Source organism: Hippocampus comes, unplaced genomic scaffold (assembly GCF_001891065.2).
Source record: "Hippocampus comes isolate QL1 unplaced genomic scaffold, H_comes_QL1_v1.1 scaffold85, whole genome shotgun sequence".
Lineage (NCBI taxonomy): Eukaryota > Metazoa > Chordata > Actinopteri > Syngnathiformes > Syngnathidae > Hippocampus > Hippocampus comes.
In genome coordinates, this window is record NW_017805540.1 from 2,002,708 (window position 1) to 2,019,310 (window position 16,603).

Sequence of the window (16,603 nt, forward strand, 5' to 3'; positions counted from 1 at the left end):
CGAGGTGCCACTAATGGAGGGCATGGCCTGTAGCTGATAACTGCGATATGAACAGAGGTGATAAGAAGTTATTGGCGCCATGTTAGCTCTCTTCGAAGTACTCGTAATGGTCTTAAGGCTTGGTGTGCCTGCACGGAGCAAAGGATTATTTTCAGACAGCCCCAAGTTAGCTAAGAACTTCCAGCCTAAAAAGGTCAGACATAAATAAATTATGCCTTATCCCGCCTTGCCACCCAGCAGGCTCAGATACGCACCCACCAATTAGCCACAGATGGTTGCGCCAGCTTTAATGCGCTAACGTTCTTATTATTATTTCACTGCAATGGAGCTTGTTAAAAAAAACAAATGTGCTGGCCCCTGCACTCGACTCAAGCCTCCAACTCTGCTTCCTTGTTACACTGCAGGCAAAGTGCATCAAAGGTGATTTTTCCACAGATATATTCTGCCAGGATTCAATCAACTGTCACAATTTGTGATGGTTATCTGGGCCATGGTGCTCCCAGAGAGAAGAAGAGAAAAGATTCTGTGACGGAAGATGAAAATAAATGTATGCAGGGTGAAAACAATAAAAGGAATAAAACCTATTCAACCCAACCCGCCAGTGATGCTTTGGCTGGGAATTGGAACACTGCCTTCATTACATACATATTGATCACTGTAAACAAAGAACTGCAAGCATTGATTTACTTCCGGAAAGAAAAATAGGAGAATGAAGGCGATGGAGTGATGGTATGAGCAAAGTGCATGTAGTTAAATAAAAGGCAACGCGAGATGTCATTTGAGGGGGAGGGGGAATGGCCATGGTGTTGGTGTTATTCTTCGTGTCCTACAATGACAGAGAATATATAAAACACAGCAGGGCCCACACTATTTAAATTTTAAAAAAAAGAAGGTTCAGACGCCTCCCGGTGATTCATGATGTTGCACTTTGTTCCTTATCCGTGAATGCGAATTTGAATGTGAAAAATATGGTTTCATGACTGAACTATGTGGTGTCTGCAAATGTATCCATAAAGCGCTCCCAACCGCACACTAGTGCTGAACGCTAAAACAAGGAGGTGCTCGTCAAAAAATTTGAATATCATAAAAAAGTTCATTCATTTCAGAAATGCTGTTTAAAAAGTGAAACTTGTATAATGCATACATTCATTCCACACAGACTGATACATTTCAAGTGTTTGATTCATTTTCATTTTGATGATGATACCTGAAAACTAATGAAAAACCCAAATGCACATTCTCAGAAAATTAACAATAATACTTAGAACGATACAAAGAAAGGAGTTTTAGAAATGTTGGTCAACCGAAAAGTATAAACTTGAAAAATATGAACATGTACAGGACTCAATACTTAGTTGGGCCTCGTTTTGCCTAAATTACTGCAGCAATGCAATGTGATATGGAGTCGATCAGTGTATGGCACTGCTCAGGTGTTACGAGAGAACAGGTTGCTCTTATAGGGGCCTTCAGCTCTTCTGCATTGCTGGGTCACGCATTTCACATCTTCCTCTTCACTTTACCCCCTAAATTTTCTATAAGGTTCAGGTCAGGCGAGTTTGTAGGCCAGTCAAGAACAGGAATACCATGGTCCTTACATCATGTACTGATAGCTTTGGCACTGCGTGCAGGCGCCAAGTCCTGTTGGAAAATGAAATCTGCATCTCCATAAAAGTGGTCAGCAGCAGGAAGCATGAGGTGCTCTAAAATTCCCCTGGTAGACGGCTGCGTTGACCTTGGACTTCAGGAAACACAAAGGACCAACACCAGCAGATGACATGGCACCCTAAAACGTGACTGACTGTGGCAATTTGACTCTGGACCTCAAGCAATGTAGATTTTGTGGCTCCCCTCGCTTCCTCCAGACTCTGGTTTCCAAAGGAAATGGAAAATGTGCTTTCATCAGAGAACATGACTTTGGACCACTAGGCAGCAGTCCAGTCCTTTTTGTCTTTTGTCCAGGCTTCTGACACTGTTTGTTGTTCATAAGTGGCTTGACACAAGGAATGCGACAGCTGGAACCCATATCTCGCATATGATTTTCACACGATTCTAATTCTCTGAGATAGTGAATTTGTTTTGTTTTTTTAATTAGTCTTCAGATGTAATCTAAATGAAAATGAATTAACACAGGAAATGTATCAGTCTGTGTGGAATGAAAGTATGCATTTCACAAGTTTCACTTTTTGAATAGCATGACTGAATTAAATCAACTTGTTCATGATACAGTGACACCTCGCTACTTCGCGGTTCACTTTTCGCGGTTTCAGTGCATCGCGGAAGTATATGTTTACTGCATTCAGTAATGTTAATTACAGCAAGCATTTACTTCTACTTGCATGTATACCATTAAATGAGGCCTTATAAATATTATATATACTCATACACATGTACATATACCTGTACAGGGGGGTACCTACTTTGCGGATTTTCCTCTTTCGCGGGTGGTCTCGGTCCCCATTAACCTCGATAAGTGAGGGATCACTGTATTCTTATTTGTTGACAAGCACCTGTACTATTGTAGTGATTGCTAAAAATGAACATTATTTAAATATACCACTTAGGCCAGCCGATCACAAAGCTCATCTCCTGCTTATCGTGGATCGACAGCTAAAGTCAAACCAAAGACATATATCTAAGGTTGGTAGCGCTACTACATACGCATTCAAAATTGTGCGCATAAGATGTGGTCGATGCAGAATCTGCGCATCCATCGGATGTTGTGGTTTAAAAAGAAATAAATAAATAGATCATCCTTCATTTGGTGGTATTTTGGATTCTAAACCAAAGTGAGATGCTGTGCGTCTCCTTGACAAAATTTCGGGTCCCTGGCTCTCCAACATGACATGAAAATACTTGTGCATGCAGGCCACCGTCTCTCATTCAGAACAAATTTTCAATCATCATAGTTTGTGTGAGGTCCGGTCTGGAGCCAGACATGAACATGCTAGTGTGGCCTAGCAAATAGGAAGATTGAGATGTATGTAAAGTTTCCAATGTTCGAATGTTAATTTAGGTTTTCACGATAAACTGTACATGACAATTTTGTAAAAACAGCAAAGGTGAGACCTCGTGAAACATTCCTAATACTGATACGGAGAGACTTTTTTTTTTTTTTTTTTTTTTTTTTTTTTAAAAGCGTGCAAGGGACTTGAGAGAGCTGGATGAATCACTGTGGTTTGAAGTTTAGTCTCGCTGGTCTGTACTTTCAGACATCTGTTTATCTTACTTCTCTTTCATTAGAAAAGTGTGAGTAGCACTGTGAACCTACTGGTTAGCACATCTGCCTCACAACGGAGAGGTTCTGGGTTTGAATCTCGCTGCAGAGTCTCTTGTGTGAAGTTTAAATTGTCCATACAACTACACTTTCCACGTCCTTTTGGATTTTTTTTTCCCACTGAACCCATAATACATTTTTATCATATCATTATCGATGTATTACATTTTAGCCATAGTGCAGAGCCCGAATGGACCTGTCAAATATCTGTTGCGTTGGTCTGACGTGTAGCATCAAGCCATGCCCGTGTGACTAACCTTCGTCCGATCATCCGGACCTGACCGGAATTGCTCTGCGCAGGAAAAGGGCTTGACTCGCTCGATGACTACTTGGCCCGGTTTACAGGACTGGGTCGTGCTGGGTCATGTCTCACCAAACATGGGGGGCCCCCTTTAAACACATCTAAGTGGCCACAGCTGTACACACGGCCGTCAGAATGATCGGGGCGCAGAGTGCAGAAATAACTCTAAAACGGACCCAGTCGCTGCAAAGCGAAGGATTTGGCTAGGTGACATTTTAGTTTATTTAAATGGTTCGCCTTGTGTCAACAATGCAAAGACAAGCAATTTTACTTAATGATAGATTAACAGAAAATTCTTGAGATCTACTTGACGCAAGCACATGTTGCTCTACGTCTCGATTTCTGACACTAATGGTACCAATTTCTTCATTAAGCTGGCCGAGTGTAAAAACCCCATCCTACGGCTCATGACACCCCTAACATAAAGTCCTTGCAGTGATGCATAATCAGGCAAGAAACACTGCTTTTCCCGCATAAATGCTAGCGGAAGGAAAGAAAGCAGAATGTATGAAGGGATCCAAAAGAAGTGTTTCAAGCACAATGAAGGCTTCTGGCCTTTTCATTAACACCGTTTTTAGGGCGGGAAACCTCTGCTGAATAATGCTCCGACTGACACACTTTCTCTGGTTTTGAGGCCCCATCTGGATAAAAACAGAACAATGCACACCCACTCTCACAAGACACCAGAATTCCACTGAGGGGCAAACCACCCGCTGCCACGACCTACCTGGAATTGAATGCCATTTTGTTCAACACGTCGCTTAATCAGGCAACTACAAGATCAGCTATCTTTGTCTGTAGAAGGCCGTTAATAAATAACTTTGGGGTTTGGGGTCTACTCTTGACTTATCAGGCCAGAGCAAACATTCTATTCTTTACAAAGAAAGGTCATCTAGACAGAGAGCCTGTCATGGTTTTGCATTGGCTAACAATGACTGCTGCCTCTTTTTTACTGGACTGGATAGTAGTGCTCGAAAAAGAAAAATTGTCCTTCCTGGCTTTTCTTTGCGCAGCTCTGCCACCTAACATTGAAAAAAATGCATTTTTATTGAAAATCAATATAGCCTCACTTGGCCAGCTGATGGTTAAAGTCTAGAGGACGCCCCCAAGGAATGTGATTAAATCTTACAATCAACTGTGCTTGCCTGGCCAGCCACCCTTTGCCAACATCAAATCCACAGGAAGTCTTCAATTTAGTGCATACAATGCGCACTGTTTACAAGTGAAGTAGCACCATTTCCACCTTTTTTACACACCCCTGGCTGTGTATTCCCTGAATCTGCCACAAAAGGACAGACGGCAATTAGACGGGACAAAAATGTTAACGGCTTACCTTTTGCTTTGTAATTCCCGAGTGTTTTGAGTTACGTTATTGAAACCTAACACAGACTATCCCATTTCAAATTAGTAAAAGAGCCAAAACAACTGGTGGGGGGGGATCTGAAAGCCAATGTGTTGTAATGTGTGCTGAATGGAGAGGGAGCCTTGTTATGCCGAATACATTAGCCTTTCAATTCTTTTTATTCATCAATGAAGCCCTTTCAGGTGAAAATTAACCACGCTAATGAAATGCGAGGGTACAGGACAAGCACGAGCATGCTTCACTGTGGCCTGAAACAATATCCTAAACAGCATGGCCAGGGCAAAATTGAAAAAGTTGGGCCAACTCTTCACACCGCGGGGGCTTTTTGTCTCTCCCAACCCACGGCAGGAGCCTTCCACTGGAGAATGCACTTTCATTAACATCATCCCACGCTACTGAGCTGCTAGGCTGCATTACAATGACACAGGAGTGCCCCACTCTGTCAAGGAAATCTCCAGTTCAACAAGCCAGTTTAGGGGGGGGGGGGTGCGTTGGAGAGGTGTGGCGGTCTAAAATAAAAGGAGCCTGATTACCCCCGGTCACGGCTCATCCGCAAGCTGGCAGAGGCAAATCCATCACCTGCAGCATCAAACGGAAACTTGTGCACAAAGTCAGGATCAGTGAAAGCTGCAGCAACCCGCCCAAGCACTTTTCCTCCCGTCTTGTCATTTCTGCCTCTCTTCCTCCACCCTCGGAGTCACACCGACATCGGTGTGCAACTTTTCGGCACATAGTGTGAAATCCAACACAAGCGGGAATGTTTTCTGGCTCAAGTGACCTCAAGGCTGTAACCTCGCTAATGGCACACTGGTGTTATATTCCACTTTTATTACTGCTTGTAAGACCCATTGTGGCTTCACAGTAGCTGCATCCTTGTTACACCAGTCATAGCAGTACTGGGCATGCCTTTTTTGGAGTTCATTACGCTAGTGCAGACAAAGATTGAAGCATTTTCAAGACAAAGATTGAAGCATTTTCAAAGACGTTGATGTGAGAGTCGACAGAAAGTGATCTAATTTAAACCACCAGCTTTATGCTCTACTCCAAAGGAGAGTTGGGGCCACACGAAAAAGAATAAAATAGAAAACTGCTTTTCAGAGAGTAAACGTCACACTATTAGTTGGACAAAGTTGTATTTCTCTTCGGATAAAAGCCAAAAACAAGCTGCTCGTATTGATGATGATAACAGTGAGTATTTCAGTGTTTGTGGAACCTAAAGTGTAATTTGATGAGATTAAATTAAAACAGGTACAACTTTAAGATCGTAAAATAGCAACAACACTTTTTTTTTCAAACATTCCAGTAGATTTGTTGGTTTTCCCCCTGATAAAATTGCAACATTAACCATTTTAATATGTGAATGTACAATTGTGGCATTAACTCATTCACACCCAAAGACGTTTTTCTCAAGAAAGGTCATCTCATTCAGTACCGCCAAGAGTTGGCGGTACTGAATGACTTGGCGGTACTGAATGAGTTAATATGACTTTATTCTTGAAACATTACAAATTTGGCTCCCCAAATATTATACCTATTCCTGTACAAGTGTGGCTTTATTCTGCTAAAATAATGGATTTTGTCTTGTAACTACAATGACACTACTTGTGTAAATTGACACTTTTTGATTGCAATGTTAAAACTGCATGTAATCTGATTTGATTTGACTTCACTTTCCTCCTGAACAATTATAATGTCTCTTCACGGTATTACTTATTTGTAATATTATGCCTATTACCGCCTGTTAAATTACAATACAACAACTGTGTTCTCATAGAAAATCCTGTAACGGTAGGACTCCTCAAGGGTGCTACCTAAAAGTCTATGATGTTTATTCCTGTATCATTACAATTTATATCCCGTAAACAAATGTCTTTATTCTTGAACTCTTGCAACACAAATAGTATTATTGTATTTTTTTTTCTCATGACAATGCCACTTAATTCTCTTAACATGATGACTCATTTCTCTGCACTGACATCCTAGTGCTACACACCTAACATTTAGCAACATTAATTGTTTGACTTTAAAGTTGCATAGGTATCGAAATGTGTGCAATGGATTTTCATTATCTGCCCTCCAGGGACCACCCCAGTGAAAGATGCAAATTGCAGAGGGTGTTAGCCACAATGTATGCTTTCACTTTTGACTAACAAGCTGCACTTTGTACACAGGCCTCTGCTCTCCCCGACAAAGAAGGGGAACATGTAAGCAAATGGGGCGATATAAATGTGAACCACATGTGAGCCGGTTTATGTGGAAAATGACATGACTCGTAGCTACTCAGGAGGTAATTTTCAAAAATGTTGGGCTTGTTCTACATTGGAATTACTATGAAACAACAGGGGAGCATAGCGATACATAGACACAGGGGGCGTGGGGCAGGAGTCGACACCCACCAGTAAAAAGGGGCTGTCCCTTCTCGATGATATCTGGCAAGCCAACCTTGTATACATCTTCAGAGAAGCCAGGCCTGCAGGGTGAGATGACGCCGCACTCTGCTGCAATCTGTGGTGGAAAGGAAGAAGGTGAGGGGGTGCGACAATGAGTCATAAATCAAAACACAAAAGTGTACCCCATGCCCCCCCGAAACCTCTTGCTCATGTTCTGAATCCCCAGCACCCCCTTCCGCCCACAATCACCACCTCTCTCTCAGTTGTACAAAAGCATCTGTTGTTTTTATAGCAGGCACTGCAATTAGGATAATGAGGCCAAAAGGGTTAAGCATTAGCCAAAAAGCATGGCTGGGCAAGAACAAGCTCCATTTGTCCCAGTGGAGGGGCCTAGGCACAGGCTGGAGTTACTGCCAAGCCTCTGTGTCGGCCTTTCTGATCAACACTAACTGTGTACTTTTCAAGAACAGGAACACGGTCGCGGTGCTACATGCCAACAATCCGCTATTGTTGCCATACAACGGGGCGGAACACCCAAGCAGCAAAAAAAAAACTAAAGATGTAATGATGACCAACTGTGGATTTACTGGAATTCGGATTCACCCCCCAACATTTGAAATGACTCATTGAGATAAAACTAAATATATCAAGAACTTTCGCTCTCACATTTTAAGGAGGACTGGCCTGACTAACTGGCAAGAAATGAATCACGAAGGGATGTGAAGCAATTTTCAGGAGAAGTCTACTACTCCCTAAACAGCCTTGATTCTGTTTCTTGTCCGCCAGATTTGACCCCGTTTCTCATAGCATGAACTCTGGGAAGAATGCAAAACGACAGAGGGGTCCCCCGCTGGAAAAAAAGCATTGTGGGTATTTGTGCCGCTGCTTAATCAGAGGAATTTAACATCCTTGGGAATAGGGGGAGGAGCGGAGCTGGGATACTGTAGAACAAGGCTGGGCAGCCTTTTTCTTCCCCGTTTGTTTATTACATTTTATGAGCCTATTTGTGGGTTAAATGCATTGTAATTCTACTTCGGCCATTTGAAATGAGTTTGCTGGTCTTCATACAGCCCACAAGCCAAAGTTTGCTCTTCCTCAGGGGCAATAATAATGATTAAACACAAATAATATAGAAGTATTCCAGCTTGAAACAGTGTAGTATTAGTGCTTTGTGCTTAATAATGTCCCCCTGCTGTGTGTGCACTCATTTCGCCCTTAAGCCTCATAAGCCATCCTGTTGCGTGTAGTGGGGTAACATGGACAGTTGGATGATTTTGAGTGTGTGTAGTAGGCTACTAGTTTTTGTAAATATATATATTTTTTTTTACTGTTTTAGCTTCTTTATTCAACAACCAAAAAGGCTGATGAGAACAGGTCTTCGTGATGTAATCAACTCCCCCGCCGTCCCTGTAGATATTCAACTTAAGCGCTCTCAAACTAGGTTAGCCGTGGATAACGTCTCAACTTGAACGGGCGTATGAAACGCTAAACTTTCAATCTTTTAGAAGCAAATCATTTTACCGGAGAGCTTTCCGCTCTTTGAAGTTGGAACAAACGAGAGGACGAACCATAAGCTAGCACCGACTGCACGCGCCACTGCACCGTCAGTCTCACGTTTATTAAAATACCATTTTTTATTTAATTTTAACAAGCAAGAATGAGAAAGACTTGCTTTCACGTGCGATAAAGTAGCGACATTACGTTTAAAACACACGATACGACAAAAGTGTCCCACTCGGAAATTACCTGCAGCACTGCCAAGAGCGTCAGCAGAAGCAGCCCGCCGCTGCCCTCCCGTCGTCGGTACATTTTTGTTGTCTTAAATCCTCTTCGAAATCACGACCACAATCCCACACGTTGGTCGAAAATCAAAATGGGGGGTGAAAACCCGATTTTTTAAAGACCAACGGCTAAGCGGCGTCTTCGGCTGAAGCAGCCTCCTCCGTGGAGTGTTATCCGGGAGAAGCACTGGCTGGTACTGAAGCTGCTCGAACTCTCCTCCTCTTCTCTCTCTTTTGCTTCCTTCACTCCAACGCAACAAAAGACGAGCCACTGGTCCACTCCACTCTAAATGCGTCTCTCACTGTCTCTCCCTACTGGTCACACGTCGCTAAGCTAGCCGAAGAGTGAGCTCCCTCAACACTCAACTGCTGGAGGAGGCGGGGAAATCAAGGTTTTTAAGTTTAAAAACTCAGTAATGAACAAAGAGGTTCACTACATCAAAGAGGATTGACGAAGGCAAAATGAGTGATGACGTCAAAAGACAATGAAACGTCCAATCAGATTACTCCGTTGTAACGACAGTCCTATTCTGCTTCTAACCAATAGGGGACGGGCTACTCAGTGTCGTTTACGAACTCACCAAAAAAAAAATAAAAAATACATTTTTGTCTGAGTTTAAAAACACACACAAATGATTATCACTAAGGACTCCCATGATTTTTTTTACCCTCCCTGGGATAAAGGGCGTCTTGACTGGTACATAGTACATAGCAGGGCTGAGAAGATAATTTCTCTCTATATATTTTAGAAACCTGCCTTGGGACTATAGCTGAAAACTAGCATTTATGCTAAGTCTGTTTATTCTTGTGTTGATTAATGTGCACTGTTCCAATAAAATTAAAAAGTTAATATTTAGATATAGATAGATAAATAGACGATTATATTACATAAAATGCGGAAGTGCTTAACTGGGGCTACACGGATTTATGATGAAGCTTTTGCACCTTTTGCCCCTAGTGTTGTGTCAACCCTGATAAAATAGTTACAAGTTATTAAAAAATTGTCATTTTGAAAAAAAGTGTAAAAATAAAAATTATAAACAACAAACATTAAAACTGACATAATCAGGTATGCCATGAAAGAAACTGACAAATGATTATGATTTTATGTTTTTCAGTTTCTTTCAAAAAGAAAGACAAAATCGAAACAAACAACACTTTATTTTAAAAGAAAATATGAATTTGGTTTCTGACACTCGCTGGGGTCATGAGTTGGAGCCCATTCCCGCTCAATTTGCACAAGAAGTGGTGTTACAATGACTTTTTAAAAATGTTGATCGTTTTGTTGGATGAATAGATGGATGCATGTAGTGTGCAAAGGCATGGATGCCAACAGGTCAGCTACGCAAACTGACATCATAGCAGTCGTCACAGCGTTACCAGCCAACGACTCCAACAAAAAAGAGGAATGTGAGACGCCATACAATGGACAACAATGGAGGTGTTCTTTCATCTTGATGTGTGTGGCTGTTTTTATATGTAGTATTCTTCAGTAAGAGCTTTGTTTGAAAAAAATTTGCATTCTGTTTCCTGTTATCAGAAGTGACCAAAGACATACATATTAGTCAGCCTTGGTAGCAAAAAAATCTATCCTGTTATTACACAGATCACTGAGTGAAGACATCGTAGACGCTCTGACTAGTTAACTGCTTTATGCTTCATTCAAAGCATAGAGCATTATATCTGCGGGTATGCGTTATGCTTTAACTTATATGGCCAATCACGAAGTTTTACTCATTCATAAAGGTGAAAGAACACTTTGATTCTCTCCTCTTTCATTTAGAACTGCTTCATACAACAAAGCGTATGAGGGAAAGTGGTTAAGATTGCACGACTATCCATGCTTTTATGTTATGTGTTGTTTTTATCATTTTATTTTATGTTAACTGTTTTGTAAAGCACTTTGTTACACCTGCAGCTGTTGTTAAAGCGCTATATAAATCAGGATGTATTATATAAAAAAAAATTGAGATGTTTCCCTTTGCCTTTGAACTTTGAATTGTCTTTTGATGAGGGGTGTATTTAGAGTATGGGTCACCAATGTGGTGTCTGCTGCCACCAAGTAGCCCCTGAAGACCACATAACTAACCCGCAACTCTTTCCAAAAAGTAGCTTACCAGTGATGGGACATTGTGATTTCCTAGGAATGTTGTGGAAGTGATAGAAAAAGTGTCACATTGATATTTGTCTCTTTCCTTCCTAACTATAGTGTAAAATCATTAACCGGATCAGTGTATTTGCATAAATCTGTATAATTAATATATATACATATAATATCATTAAAGCTCCGTTTATTTGAGCGTTGGTTTTTTTTTTCAGAAGTCTGTTTCAAATGGTTATCCCTTCGCAATGATTATTTTTTTTAGCCCTGCCTGATCTACTCGGACAATGGTTGGGACTGACAACATGAATGTTAAACCTGTTTAATATTTAATAGGGCAAATCATGACATCTTTTGTCAACCCCATGTTGGGCTGAGCCATGGACTTCATGACTGGGATGAAAAAAAAATTAAATTATTTCTAGACGACAATCACAGCTTTTCCTCCTTAATTTTGAATCATATTTTGCAAGTAGCTAAATATATATAAAAATCAGTGCACCTTCCTTAAAATGTTATTTTAAACAATGCCTACACAGTCGATGAACGTGTTATGGTACTTTTAGATGTTATTTTGTAGGGTGCATTTTAACATTCTTTGCTAATTAGCTTCAAATGAATGTGATTGTTATCAGCCAATTTGCTCCTGCTTCTACATGTAGAAGAGTAGCCATACCATCTATCATCAGGAGGCAATTTTGATCGCGGCTACCTGTGCTAATTGCTCCTCATGGCTACATTGGATCTTCGGGAATTCATATCTATCAATGCTTTTATGCTCATGTCTGTCTCCCTGATATTTCCCAATTAGCTCTCATTTTCTCATCTTCTGGTCACTGCGGAGTTATTTTTTTTCTTCTTCAGTTTTTGCATTCTGTTCATTCACTTAAGTGTTCTTTTTTTCCCATGTGCTGCTAAAATATGCAATGAATAATTCTCCTTACATTACAGGCTCACAGTTGATGAAGGTTAAGCAACTCAGTTGTGCTGCTGACACCTAATTAACTACTAAGGAATGGAATGTATAGTTTGTGACCAAAAAAAAAAATATAGGTTTTTCACTTTAAAGTAACACGTGTGTTTTTAACTGAGCTGAGTTTTGGTTCGCCTCTTCCTCGAGGCTAACATGTAGTTCTCCACCTTTATTGGCATATCATGCGGGAAGGAGATGGGTGCAATGCTGATCTCTCCTTCCTCCTCCTGCTCCCCCTTATAAATCAAACCATCCGCCCCTGAGGGTGAATTGTAATCGTAAGCAAACAGCCAGTGCAATTGCAGCCCACTTTCAGTCTCCACCTCAAGGAAGAGGAGTGCTCATTGGTGGTATCAAGTGATTTGTGCTTCCTTGCACTCATGTCATTGATTATCACGCCTGATGGTTCACGTTTTGAAGTAATTAGGGGAACGCTTTAATGCAAATGAAGCTGCAAATGAAAACTCTGATTCAAGAGACTGTTTATTGGACTGAATATTGTCACTTGTGTAATAGATCTGCATGCAAAAATGATGTCAGCATTAAAATCGCCCCTCCACCTCCATGCTCAGAAGTGATTAAGGTGTTTTTTTTTTTTTTTTTTTTGTGATGGCTTTCTGCATATCTTTGGGATGGCCAAAAATTGAGCACAGACTATTTAATTGATACAAAAGCCTGACGGCGGTAACATTTTGGTATTGTTTCCTGGATTCTTTTGTCCTCGTCCTGCTGTTTTCAAACAAATTTTGAACATTGAAGCAAATATGCCGAACAGATGCATTGTGGTCGTTCGGGTGTAGAAACACGCCAAAAGAAGGTCTTAGCCTGCATAAAGTCCCTTAGGATGACAAACTGAGTAAACTATGGATCTCTTAAGTGAAATTGACTTGCACAAATGAGGATGGACCTAGTACGACGAGTGTAGTTTGCAGCGCACATTTGAATGATTCTGACCTGGAAGATTAAGTGTTTTGGCCAGAGTTAGGAAGGAAATGGCTTAATTGAACGAGAAGCCATTCCCTTCTTTTTTTTCTGCTAATGCAGCCGATGCACGGGCTTCTGGTTCCCGCAGGCAGCAAGGAGTAGCCTTATCCATTTTTTTGTTCTTGTTTGGATGTTAAAAGCCTCCCTGGGTGTCTTGAAGGGCGCTATATATTTCTAATTTATTATGATAATTATCAAAGAAAACCAGGCGTGCATGAGAGAAAAAAAAGGCTAAGCACCCCCTTATCTAATTCCCTCACTCTTAGTGAGCCATGGAGAGAGGCTTTTTATTGTGGTATTTTCAGAGGTTGAAGTGGGCATAAGTAGAGATATCCACACAGTTTTGGGTGCCGTTTGAGTGCCGTTTTTCGACATTATAAGTGATGTATGTTCAATGATTTTCATTGTACAAAGTGTGTCCAGTCCCTCCAGTGACCTCACACCGAGATATTGGGGGGAAATCGCTTGGGTCCATATTATAGAACAGAAAAAGAAGTTATAAGAGTAGTTAGTTATATTCCGATTTCTCCCAAAAATTCATACAATTGAAAATGCAAGGTAATTTCACTTTCTTGATCATTAGAGCAACAATACAATACAATACATCGTGATTTATATAGCGCATTCACAACAGCTGCAGTTGTAACAAAGCGCTTTACAAAACAGTTAAAATAAATAATAAATAAACACGGACAGTCATGCAATCTTAACCACTTTTCCCTCATGCGCTTTGTTTTTTGAAGCAGTTCTAGATGAAAAAGGAGAGAATCAAAGTGTCCTTTCACCAGTGGATCAAAGACGTCATGCTCAAAATGTGCACACGTCGGCTACAAGCTAAGTTTCAAAGTAAACAAAGAAGCTGTAGCGTCCATTGACGAAAAAAAGAGATCGTTTCACTTCTCCTGTCCCCATGTAAATCCGTTTCAATTCCAAGCGGCGACTGTTCCAAATACGCCTCCGCGGTGCGCGCCGACGCTCCTCTCTCCTCATCCTCAACTTCAGCAGCCATCCATCCAGTCGCACCAACGCAGACTGTCCAACAGCGCTGACATCTCCACTGAACAAAATGGGGCTGTGAAAAATGCTGCCCATTACAGGCGCAAAAACACAAGTGCCCCGGGGCTGTCCAGCATGACAGTCAAATGGCGCCGACATTCCTCCCAATCAAAATCAGTGCTGCTACACGCATGCTGCCGAGAAGGCGCAACCATCAAGCACAGCTTCTTCTCCTTTAACGAATGTCGTGGGCAAAAAAAAGCTAAAAGCAATCCACATCAGGTCCACACGACGTAACACCAAACACCATGTGACAGAACAAAAGACAAAAACAACAACAACAAAAGCAAGGCTCTTGACGAACACTGATGGCTGCCTACTCGGGCGCCATCTTGGAAAAACAAAAAACAAAAACGCCATCCTGGCATCCTGGCCCAGGTAGACACATGCTGGTTTGTAACTTTCAAATGAGATAAATTCCTCACGTGATGAGGAAAAAAGAAAATTGGCATCTGTGTTCTCCCTGCTCTTATAGTTTGTGTTTAGTTTCTGTTGAGTTGACAGTAGTACACTACATACACAACCATTTCTCCGTAGCCAATCGTAAATCTCCTCCCCTAATGTGGACACCTGTCATAGAATCAATACTGACCTCTGAAAAGTAGCACCACTGCCAGAAAATGAAAAGAAGAGTGGTCGAGAGGAAATAGAAAAACTCGGCTACCGGTTGGCACTAATTTGAATAAATTCAAAAATAACCTTCCCATCTTTATGTAAACGCAAATAGACAAACAACTTTCTTCTTGCATCGCCCTTATCCTATTACGAGAAGACATGGTTGCCATGGTGTCTGTATTTTAAGCAATTACCAAACACGACGAGGTGGTGTTTCTTGTCAAAGACATTCATATTCAACGTGGCAAGCAGCAAGGAGGAGATCAAATCGAATGACCTGTTGAGAATGGATATCACATTTTGAACAAATTCTTCAATTTATGTAATCTAATCTAATTGAGAGTGTGATCAAACCGCTTCATCTCTTTGATTAATGCCGAAGGAGGCTATCTTTAATCAGCACCTGTCTCGACCGCGAGGAGCGCAGGCGTCCCTCGATCCAATTTGTGGTCAGCGCATTTCACGTCGTATGGGGTCATGTTCCACGTTTCATCAAAACAATTTGGTGTAAAATTTGCAGTCAAAGGAGGCGCCAAGGTTGTTGTGCAGTTGATGGGTTATATATTCTCGTGGCCGCGCCGAGACGAGATAACGTCGTTGGAGGCAGCCATGTGATTCATGTCGGCCGCCGCGCTGACACCGCGCTTGACTCTCATAAGCGAGGGTGCCCGACGGTCTCGGAGGGACCCGCGGTTGAACCCCCGAGGCCGCCTGCCTGGTACTGCGGCGTGCGACGCTGCAGAACGGTGGCTTTCATGCCACCGGAAGAATACACAACAAGGTCAGCAAAGCTTTTACATTCGCTTCTTCATACTGACTTTTTGTTGATGCGGGAATGTCCCACAGGTCACACCTCTCAGGCGCATGCTGCGAAGCAAAGCAAAAAGCCAAATATAGATGAACTTCTCACAAAGTATGCACACATCCCCTTTTCATTTTTTGCTGATTTCATGAGAAAGGGGCATGTGGTGCTCGTAGCATTTCGTCATAGATGGATACAGCGGAGGCACCGAGAGTCGAACAAGGAGTTTCTGGGGAAAATGCCTTAAATGTCATACCAATCATGACCTCGAACTGTCACGATGCGTGATGTCGGCACTCCTCGGTCGACCTCTTTTCAGTCAGCATCAAAGGATAAACTTTTACTGTGTGTTTTACTTTATCCTCTGTGCTGTTACTGCTGATATTCAAAGGCTTGACAGGACTCTTAAGTCGAATAAAACCAACTTAATGTGAACAAAGGACTCAGGTTTTCTATGGCTGGTTTGGTGGCACGTGAGTCTCTCGGTTTGTGCTATTTGACAAGGAGCATGAAGCGAAGATGTACACCACATATCGTCTTGACACTAGCGGCAGACTAGCCTGCCCTCTCACATGTGAGCATTACCTTTTCATGCTTTATATTCCATTAACAGTATTTAATTTTTTCATAGTACCGTACAATAACAAGATTACAATCTCAATCAATCTCTTGGTATCTATTTTTTGTCTCGACCGTAGCCCGAATACTGTACTCCTTTGTGACGTTCTCTTTTTCTATAAACAGACATATTTTGACCCCACTCAACACTCCTCTAACTACCTTGTCATTGGCAATCCCACACACGTCAAAGGTTGCTTTGGAACAAATTGGAGCCAGGGAAGGAGCGGCTTATTCTTCAGATCCATTATCAATTCCAATCAAGAGTCATTGTTATGCATTCAATAAGGCGTCTCCAAAGACCAAAGTAATACTGCGATTATTCTGCTCTGGTGCCAAATCAGC

General features: G+C 41.6%; 1 protein-coding gene and 1 long non-coding RNA gene across 2 annotated transcripts in view; one reads left to right on the top strand and one right to left on the bottom strand.

Annotated features, from left to right (window-relative positions):
- cdh2 (cadherin 2, type 1, N-cadherin (neuronal)) overlaps positions 1 to 9,502 on the bottom strand; it is a 59,290-nt gene extending 49,788 nt beyond the window's left edge. Inside the window, exons 1-2 of the mRNA XM_019879066.1 lie at positions 9,075 to 9,502; positions 7,335 to 7,443 (exon numbers count right to left, since the gene is read on the bottom strand). Coding sequence (XP_019734625.1) covers positions 7,335 to 7,443; positions 9,075 to 9,137 — 172 coding nt within the window. The 5' untranslated portion in view covers positions 9,138 to 9,502. The remainder of the gene's footprint in view (positions 1 to 7,334; positions 7,444 to 9,074) is intronic.
- Positions 1 to 16,603, top strand: part of LOC109521285 (uncharacterized) — a 167,295-nt gene that overhangs the window by 137,709 nt on the left and 12,983 nt on the right. The window lies entirely within an intron of this gene.